General features: G+C 36.8%; 1 protein-coding gene across 1 annotated transcript; it reads right to left on the bottom strand.

Annotated features, from left to right (window-relative positions):
- Positions 1-1,409: 1,409 nt before the first annotated feature.
- On the bottom strand, positions 1,410-3,015 carry LOC149234470 (protein DMR6-LIKE OXYGENASE 1-like). The gene is made up of 4 exons (XM_089368282.1): positions 2,803-3,015; positions 2,423-2,670; positions 1,826-2,147; positions 1,410-1,697 (listed from the first exon to the last, which is right to left on the bottom strand). Exons 1-4 carry the CDS (start codon positions 3,007-3,009, stop codon positions 1,410-1,412), a joined length of 1,065 nt encoding a protein of 354 aa, XP_089224408.1. The 5' UTR covers positions 3,010-3,015.
- Between the last annotated feature and the right edge of the window lie 7,417 nt (positions 3,016-10,432).

Below are 10,432 nucleotides of genomic sequence, written 5' to 3'. Positions count from 1 at the left end.
AAGAGCGCAGTAAAACAAGGAGAAGAAAACAACTTAGACTCGAATACTTTGGATATTAAACGCATAATCCAATTCCCTGACATTAGATATTGTTGGTGTACATGCACCTCGATTAGCTCCAGTTGTTGGTGTACATGCACCTAGATTAGCTACAGTTGTTAGTGTACATGCACTTAGACTAGCTGTGTTGGTGTAAATGCACCTAGATTAGCTCCAGTTAACTTATTGCTTGCATGTGGCACATGTACACATTAACATAAGATAAAGCACACTTAGCTTTAGTTAGCTTTAGTTATTGCATGTACAACTAAGCTTAACTTAGTTGCTTTTATGTATTTATTCTAAAACTAATATTGTAGAATCAATTTTCATTCTTTTCTCAATTCTTGCTCGCTTCCTTCCTTCTCTTGCAAGCTTGTTTATTGTTTTGCAGATCTAGATCTGTGTATCTCAAAAATCTTACATGGTATCAGAGCTTGGACCCAGGTTCGATTCCCCCAAGTTGCGTTTGAGGGGGGGTGTTGGAAGAATCACCGCACCTCTATAGAATCCGTAATTTCCACCTTGGGGATCCTAGTTACTGGCTTGTAATGTTTACCAACACCTGCGGGTTTTGGTGTAACGGCAAACCTCCACATGGTATCAGAGCTTGGACCCAGGTTCGATTCCCCCAAGTTGCGTTTGAGGGGGGGTGTTGGAAGAATCACCGCACCTCTATAGAATCCGTAATTTCCACCCTGGGGATCCTAGTTACTGGCTTGTAATATTTACCAACACCTGCGGGTTTTGGTGTAACGGCAAACCTCCACTGGGTTTTCCCTCTTTCCTCCTTTTTATGCATTGTATATGGGTACCTAAAATGGCCGTGTTGCTGGGACTCATTCATTTTGCATCACACTCACCTAAGTTATGCTTAAGGGGGGGTGTTGGTGTACATGCACCTAGATTAGCTCCAGTTGTTGGTGTACATGCACCTAGATTAGCTCCAGTTGTTAGTGTACATGCACTTACACTCGTTGTGTTGGTGTACATGCACCTAGATTAGCTCGAGTTAACTTATTGCTTGCATGTGGCACATGTACACATTAACATAAGATAAAGCACACTTAGCTTTAGTTAGCTTTAGTTATTGCATGTACAACTAAGCTTAACTTAGTTGCTTTTATGTATTTATTCTAAAACTAATATTGTAGAATCAATTTTCATTCTTTTTTTAATTCTTGCTCGCTTCCTTCCTTCTCTTGCAAGCTTGTTTATTGTTTTGCAGATCTAGATCTTTGTATCTCAAAAATCTTACAGATATGAATCCGATTACATTATCCCAACCTGACATTAATATCAAATAATACAAATACAATAAAGCAGGAAGAAAGGAGATATAAATCCCATAATTAGATGCATGCATACTTTCAAAGGTCGTGGCCCTCGTGATTAGAAAGCTCCGATATTTGGGAATCATGGGAGAATAACTGCAAGCAAGCATTTCCCTGCAGTTTGTTGTTCCAGAACTTTTGGTAATATTCGTCGCACGTGAATCTTCTAAACAATGCAGGATGCTCGTCGTCAATTGATGCCGGTGCTGGAGCGATGATTGCATCAGGAGAAGGAAAGTAAAATGTGGGAATTGAAATGCGTGCTTTTGAAGAGCTCACCACAGCACGATGCAACACACTCCTGTATCTTCCATTGCTCAGAACCTGCACATACATAATTGCATTCCAACATCAATTATTTTGAGGTCACACGCCATGGGCACATGGATTCTACAAATAAAAAGTTAAATCAAAAGAAGAGATTAAGTGGAATGCAAGCAGATTGATGGAACCTGTAATTGATCGCCGATGTTGATAACAAAAGAATTAGGAATAGGGTTCACAGCAATCCAGTGCCCGTTGTTGAGCACTTGTAATCCGGGTACCTCACCTTGAAGAAGAAGTGTGAGGACATCGGAATCGGAATGGGCTGGTAAACCGAACGTAAGCTTGGGATTGGGGCATTTGGGATAGTAGTTTACAACCATGTGTTGCTCGTGTGTTCCCAGTGCTTTGTCTAGGAAGTCGGCCTCTAGTCCCAGGCTCTCCGATATTGCCTCCAGCAGTCTCAGAGCAAGCGCCCTTACCTCTCTGCAATACTGGCTGCACACTTCTCTGCCATATTCATCAACAACGAGTGATCCTTCCATCATTTTAGTAAGAAATTTCGTGGTAACTCATCTTGGAATTTTGCTTATTAAGTTTGAAGGCAATTTTTATTTTACTCTCGAATATATTCAAATAAAACCAATTCAATTGCACAAAAAATATCTCAAAAGAAAAAATGAAATTGCCCACTTATAGAATTTGTCTCAAAAGTAATCTATATGAAAACACCATACTTCAAAGTTCATACCGTTCTGCGTCTTTACTGAACGCTACATACATACCTATAATCAGTAGGTTTTGAAGGCCAAGTGTGAACATGATCTTCTAGGGGATAACAGTGATGCCTCAGATAGTCCCGCCAGTTGAAGATTTGTTCTTTATGGATGTTGAAGCTCGTCGACAAACATGTTTTCTTCAATGGATCGTCGGAATAGTATGCCATCCGGTCCTCCACAGGCATTGTGAAAAATTCCTCCCCTACTTGTAGCATCCTGCTACTCACCGTGTCTGGAATGCCATGATTGATTATCTGTTCATGCACAACAATATATACAACAAGAAAATGTTGAACCACCTTCAACCTAACACAATCATATGCAGACAACAATAGGTGGAGCTAGGAATACGAATTAAATTGTTATAAGAGTATGAGAGCAGATACCTGGAAGAAGCCGTATTTAGCACAGGCCCGGCCAATTTGTTCAATAATGTCGGCTCTAGTAGAATGGCACAAGAGACCTTGGAGGTCCACGAGAGGTATGGAGTCCAAAGAAGGGACTACTTCATCCAGCCTCGGTCGCTCGGTGGGGGGTCGGATATAATGTTGCGGAACCTCCAAATAATTTCTTCCATTGGATATTAATCGCATGGATGGCTCCTCCTCTTTGCGATTAATTATCTCATGAATTTCACTTGAGAAGGCATTCTTCATCTCTATGTCGACGTTGATGATCTGCATCTTGTCGGTCGAAATGGCCAAACTCTACGTTAGAATATGGATTGATTAATGGAGTTATTTATATTACTATTTTTTCGTTTCCCTGTGGTACCCGAGTGACGAAATTTGTGTGACGTCCATATAGTGATAACTGTGTGACGGAATCTCTGACGCTCACCTAAGCGCGTAGAAAATTTGGACGATATGCGTGTACGAGCGAATTACAAATTACAACAAAAAGACACAGGCAGAAACACCAGCAAAACGTGAGACAAAGCTCACACACCTTCATTAATAATTTGCTCAATTACATCACACTTATATAGGAAACTCACAACTAATTCTGGCAACCAATTCCTAACCACTCACAACTAATTCTGTTCAACCAATTCACAACTAATTCTATTTTTGCATTATTCTCACATCCTCCCTTAATGGAGAAATGGATTTTCTACAATACCTAACTGACTTCTAAAAACTTCAAATTTGATTTTACCAAGGGGCTTAGTAAATATATCAGCCACATTATCCTTGGTGTTACAAAATATCAATCCAATTTCTTTTGACTCAATTTTCTCACGTACAAAGTGGTACTGTAACTCAACGTGTTTTGTTCTTGCATGGTAAACTGGATTATGTGCTAATTTGATAGCACTCTGATTATCACAATTGATACATGTTGCACCACTTTGCGCTTCCTCAAGATCTGCAAGAATTCTCCGCAACCAAATAGCTTCACAGGTGGCATTGGTCAAAGCTTTGTACTCTGATTCTGTTGATGATAAAGAAACAGTTGGTTGTTTCTTACTACTCCAAGATACGACCCCTGATCCAATATGAAATGCATAGCCAGAGGTAGATCGTCTTTCATCTGGATTTCCTGCCCAATCTGAATCAGAAAAACCTATCAGTGCAACATCAGATTCATCAGTATACATAATACCAAGATTCACTGTTCCCTTTAAGTATCGGAGAACCTTCTTTGCAGCATTCCAGTGATTTCCTGAAGGCTTAGCCATGAATTGACTAAGGATACTGACTGAGTATGCAATGTTTGGTCTGGTAGTGGTGAGATAATTCAAACTTCCCACTAACTGACGATATAATGTTCCATCTGCCTCTTTCGATCCATCTTCTTTGTACAACTTTGCATTCTGTTCTAAGGGAGTTGACATAGCTTTGCAATCTGTCATATTGAACTTTTTAAGAATCTCCTTTGTATATTTGCTTTGAGTGATAAAAGTTTTACCAGGTTCTCTCCATACCTCAATTCCTAAACAGTAATGCATTTCACCCAAATCTTTCATTTCAAATTCCTGTGACAACTGAACTTTAATTTCCTCAATTAACTTGTGAGCATTGCCTGTTATAATGAGATCATCCACATACAAAGATATTGAAGCAACATTTCCTTTTTCATCTTTCTTAACATACAAGTTAGGATCATTTTTGCTTTTCACAAATCCATTCTGAAGAAAGAAGGTATCAATCTTTACATACCATGATCTTGGTGCCTGTTTCAAACCATACAATGCTTTTCTTAACCTGCAAACCAGATGCTCCTGTCCCTGTTTGACAAACCCTTCAGGTTGAACCAAATAAACTTCTTCCTTTAAATCACCATTTAGAAAAGCAGATTTGACATCCAATTGATGTATATTCCAATTATGTTTTGTGGCTAAGGCAATCAGTAATCTAATTGTATTCAACTTAGCTACTGGTGCAAAAGTGTCTTCATAATCAATTCCCTCCTTTTGAGCATATCCTTTTGCTACTAATCTTGCCTTAAATTTATCAAGGGTACCATCTGCGTTAAATTTCGATTTGTACAACCATTTGCTTCCAATTGGAACTTTATTTTCAGGAAGTTCCACTAATTCCCATGTTTGATTTTTCATAAGAGAAGCATACTCATCATTCATAGCATTAATCCATGGTTCATGTTGTTTAGCCTGTTCATAATCAATTGGTTCTTCAACATTCATTATATTAGACATTAAGGCATAGTCTCTATACCTTGCAGGAAGCCGAGTCTGTTGGGACGACCTTCTTGGTGCTTCAATGCCTGTGGGTGTTCCATCCATGATTCGTCGGCTTTGAGGTGAATCACCCCCTTGTGATGACTCACTGCTGCTAAATGTGCTCGTACTGCTGCTATCATCCTGATCCTGTACATGTACCAGGACCGGTTCCTGTTCCTGCTTAATCAAAGTATCAAGCTTGATATGTGCATCATTAGATATATGCCATGTATCATTCTTTGTATTACTTTTATCAGTCTGCTCATGAAACAATACATCACGACTTGCAAATAGTTTATGGGAACTTGGATCAAACAATTTATAGGCTTTCTGATCCGTACAATATCCAATGAAAACACACTTGATGGACTTGGCATCAAGTTTTCTTCTGTTAGCCTTAGGAATATGAGCAAAAGCAGTACATCCAAAGACTTTGAAATGACTCACATCAGGTTTATAACCATGAAGAACCTCAAAAGGAGTTTGAAAAACTAATTGCTTAGTGGGACATCGATTCTTCAGATAAACAGCATTGTTAATGGCTTCTGCCCAGAAACCATTAGAGATGTTCTTACCTTGCAGCATACTACGAGCAGATTCCACCAAGGTTCTATTCCATCGCTCAGCAACACCATTTTGCTGAGGGGTATGTGGCACTGTGAACTGTTGTTGAATTCCATTAGATTTACAATAGGTATTAAAGGCTTTTGATTTATATTCACCCCCTTGATCAGATCTGAGTATTTTAATGCACTTTCCTGTTTGTTTTTCAACCATATTTCGAAACTCTTTAAAATACTCAAATATGTCACTTTTCCTTCTAATGAAATAGACCCAGGTATACCTAGATCTATCATCAATAAAAATAACAAAGTATGAAGCACCACCAAGAGACCTAGTTTGCATAGGGCCACATACATCAGTGTGAATTAATTCAAGTATATCATACTTTCGTTTCTCAGTATGAACAGGAAACTCTTCTCTATGCTGCTTACCAAGTGCACAAGCTTCACATGGTAAATGTTCACACGTTATAACAGGAAGACCTTCAACCATTGATTTCCTTTGTAACAACGATAAATCCTTGTAATTTAAGTGCCCATACCTGTGATGCCATAATTCTGCTGTCGATGTCTCGTTGGATGTCAATGCAACATGGCGCTTCACTGTCACATCCAATCTGTATAATCCTCCAACCCTGGTACCTGTAGAAACAACCCTGTAGTGGTCCTGAACATCTTTCACTATACACCCCAATTTACCAAATTCTACTTTTAAATGATTATCAGTGATAGTGGAAACAGATAGCAAATTCTTTTTGAGAGTAGGTACATACATCACATTATGAATCTGTCGCATTTGTCCATTAGGTAAGTACACATTTATTATGCCATAGCCTTGAACTCTAAGTGACCTGTCATCTCCTAGGTAAATGTGTGTACCATCAGATTTCTCAGAATATTTAGCATACCATTATTTATTACAAGTCATGTGTGCCGATGCACCAGAATCTATAAACCAAGCATTCTCATCATCAGTTTCAGCAGACAATGCAGCATCAGAAAGAAATAACTTAAGATTTTTAAATCCATCATTCACTGAGGTGTCTCTGTTTATGTAATTTCCATTATGCCTGCTATGTCTTTGATTTGATTCATTATTCTTTCTCCTATAGCAATCTTTAGCCAGATGTCCAGGTTTTCCACAATAATCACATTCAATGTTCCTTTTAACATAAGAATCAGGAGGTGCCATACCTTTTTGCTTTGCTTGAAAACGGCCTCTGTTCCTGTCCCATGGTCTCCCTCGGAATGGTATTTTGCCTCTTGCAGTCAAAGCCAAATCAGAACCATTTGACTCCAGTTCAAAAGTTTTCATGCGCTCTTCTTCTTGAAGAAGAATTCCAGCCAATTCTTCAAATGTAGGAGGTGTCGGTCTAGCTGAGAGAGCTGAAATAAAGACTTTATAGTCTGGGACTAACCCCTTTAAAGCAACTGTTACCAAGTCTGTACTAGAAACCTTTTCACCAATATCACCAAGCTGATCACTGAAATCTTTAATTCGGGAAACAAAGTTACTAATGCTTTCATTGGCATCCATTTTGATAGATAGCAGCTTTGTTTTTAAAAATAAAATACGGTTTGCATTAGTAGTCTCATACAAACCTTTGAGAGTGTCCCATGTCGCCTTTGAAGTTTCACAGTCCCGAATGTGAGGAATAATATTGTCCTTCACTGACATGCGTAGCAGCACCCTTGCTTTCATTTCACGCTTCTCCCAATCTTGAGTGGCAGTAGGAGGTTGAGGCTTGGTCTCGTCACCTTTGACAATCGTCCAGAGATTGTATGCCTCCAGTACTGTTATGATCTTAAATTTCCAATTGACATAATTTTCTCCATCAAGTTTTGTAGACTCATTTAAATATGAATCTGCAAGGGGATTAGCCATTTCTCCACCAATGACCAAATTCAAAAAATTGCAAGCTTCTTACACACGCTATTTCAAAAAAAACTTCAAACAAAACTTGCAAACTTGCTCTAGGAAAACTGGTTAATACATAAAACGCTGCACACGATCTTAAAAATGCACCACAAAAACACCTTTAATAATATGCTGCCACTGTTTTAAAAAAAACTGATAATCCGCTGCCATCGTTTTAAACAAAAAACTGTTTTCAAAACCCAGTTCAGCCAAGGACATATGAGAGCAAGAACAAGAAGTATCTTCTTGCTGTTAAGATCAAGAAAGTAAAGATCAAGAAAGTATGCAGGGCTTACGATACAGTAGTTCTGCCGATTCACTGCGCACACTCTAATGGCAGAGTCACTCACTGCCCGCGAAGAGGAGAGAGGCGCAGACAAAAGAGCTCTGATACCAAATTACAAAAAAGACACAGGCAGAAACACCAGCAAAACGTGAGACAAAGCTCACACACCTTCATTAATAATTTGCTCAATTACATCACACTTATATAGGAAACTCACAACTAATTCTAAATTACAAATTACAACAAAAAGACACAGGCAGAAACACCAGCAAAACGTGAGACAAAGCTCACACACCTTCATTAATAATTTGCTCAATTACATCACACTTATATAGGAAACTCACAACTAATTCTCGCAACCAATTCCTAACCACTCACAACTAATTCTGTTCAACCAATTCACAACTATTCTATTTCTGCATTATTCTCACAGAGCGCACATTTACTATGTGGCTGAGAAAAAATTCTCCTTGCACTTGAATACAACTCATTGATCATTGATTTTTTCTAACAGTTCTCCTTGCACTTGAATACAGCTCATTGATCATTGATTTTTTCTAACAAAGGTGTATCAGATCATGGAAATGATCATTGGCACCGTTTCTTCAACAGAGGAGGATCATATCATTGATTACCCATTCATTTTTTGGTTCGGAATTTGGAAAAAAAAAATAACAAATTTTGCATAATTAGTATTTAAATCATATTTTTGAAAATAACAATAAATTTTACACCATCAAAAATCTCTAAATTATCCAAAATATTAAAATATAACCTAAATTTACAAAACAAAATTTATCAAAAAAATTACTAAAATGTTCATAATTTTAAAGAAAAAAACAATGTAATTAGACTACAGGAATTTTTTCCTTTTTACAGAGAAGTATCCGATCATTAATTGACCATACAATCAGCCGAAACTTGATATCTATTAGTGCACCGCTATCTAACAATTTTGATGGTGGGATCCTACCATGGTATCTAAGCGTGGACGAAAATATTATAGAATCTTATAATAAAACAATTATGTGATGTATACTCAAAAATATATTTAAATAAACTTTATATTTCAAAGGAAAATTGATATTCCAACTTACACTATCACATCTTTGTGAAAAGAGTGGAGAACAAACTTTGGATGTACATTAAAATAGATATTATTGGAACAGAATGGGATATATTGAATGTACATTAAAATAGATATTAATTTAACAGAATGTTATATATTCTAGAATTCTTAAGAACCATTGATATTTTATGGACAAAGATATATAGCTTGAAATCTGATAGTATATTTTCTTGATATTTTATAGACAAAGATATATAGCGTGAAATCTGATAGTATATTTTTTTAAGAAGAAAAAATGTTGCTTCCATTAAATAAATAAAAAAAGTACATATGCATAGCATAAAGCTTCATTAATCCAGGCAGAATGTGAGCAAGCAGGAAGATGGCTCCCGTATAAGTCAAAAGACATCAAAAACAAAATTTGATAGGATATATTCCAGCTGTCAGTAGCACATCCTTATGAAATCAGTGGACAACGAACCTTGGACGTCAATATATGCTTTAAAAGGGAGAACGTCATCGAAGCTCGGTAACTTAGCAATGGGATGGAATTTCAGAGTGCATTGTTTATGAAATATTTGAACTTCTTTGTTTTTGCCTCACCTTTTCTTTTTTAATTTTATATTTAATTTTACCAAAGTCACTCTATATTCACATTACTAAGTAACTGTTGAGGAAGATTACATAGGTGACAATACTGATTAATGAATGGAATGAAAAATTCAACTAAACTTAACTAAATTAGACTAAACGCAAAATGACTATGACACTTGAATGAACATTTATAGCACTTAATAGGTGATTGCAATTAGTTTTTCCAACATTACAACCACCAAAATTTAAACTAAAATGTGTGTTGGTCTAAGTCTAAGCTAGGCTTACAATTTGAAAAACAAAATTAACATCAACTATATTACCTTTTTATTTTCTTTTCTTCTAAATCTTGTAGCCTCTAAATTGCTTCAGCTTTTTCTTTTTGTTGTAAGCTTCAAATTTCAGATTCTTGATTTGTTGGTGCAACTCTTTCATTGTTCCAAGTTGTTTAAGCATGATATTGACTTCTTAAAAAATTGTCTTGTATGTGCACTGTTGCCACATGTCATCTTCTATCGTGTGCTTTTCATCATCAATATTCTGGTGCAACATAAGTCTATAATAAAAATTTATCTCTTAAAGATTCAAATACATAAATTTCATTAATGTTTTCATCATCCATGTTGTCTTCAACATTCATTTTTGCAGCTTCTATGTAAACTTTATCAAAACATGATCTTGCAAGCCATACTTCAAGGAACTTTAATTCTTATTCATAACCGTCTTGTTTACCAAACACTCGAAATCAATGTTAGGATTAAAAATATTTGAAAAACCATATCGATTCTATTCTTTCTACTCCAAATTGAGGGCTTTCTCTCCTTGCGCTTCCTTCTCTCCCTTTGTTAGTTCAACCATTGTAGTGACTTCTGTTGCTTCAAAGAGTTTTTCTTCCTCTTAAAC

The sequence above is a fragment of the Pinus tabuliformis genome, chromosome 8 (assembly GCF_031772625.1).
Source record: "Pinus tabuliformis cultivar Carrire ecotype Pingquan chromosome 8, CPIR1, whole genome shotgun sequence".
NCBI classification, from domain to species: Eukaryota; Viridiplantae; Streptophyta; class Pinopsida; order Pinales; family Pinaceae; genus Pinus; species Pinus tabuliformis.
This window is presented reverse-complemented; position numbering and strand designations above follow the sequence as displayed.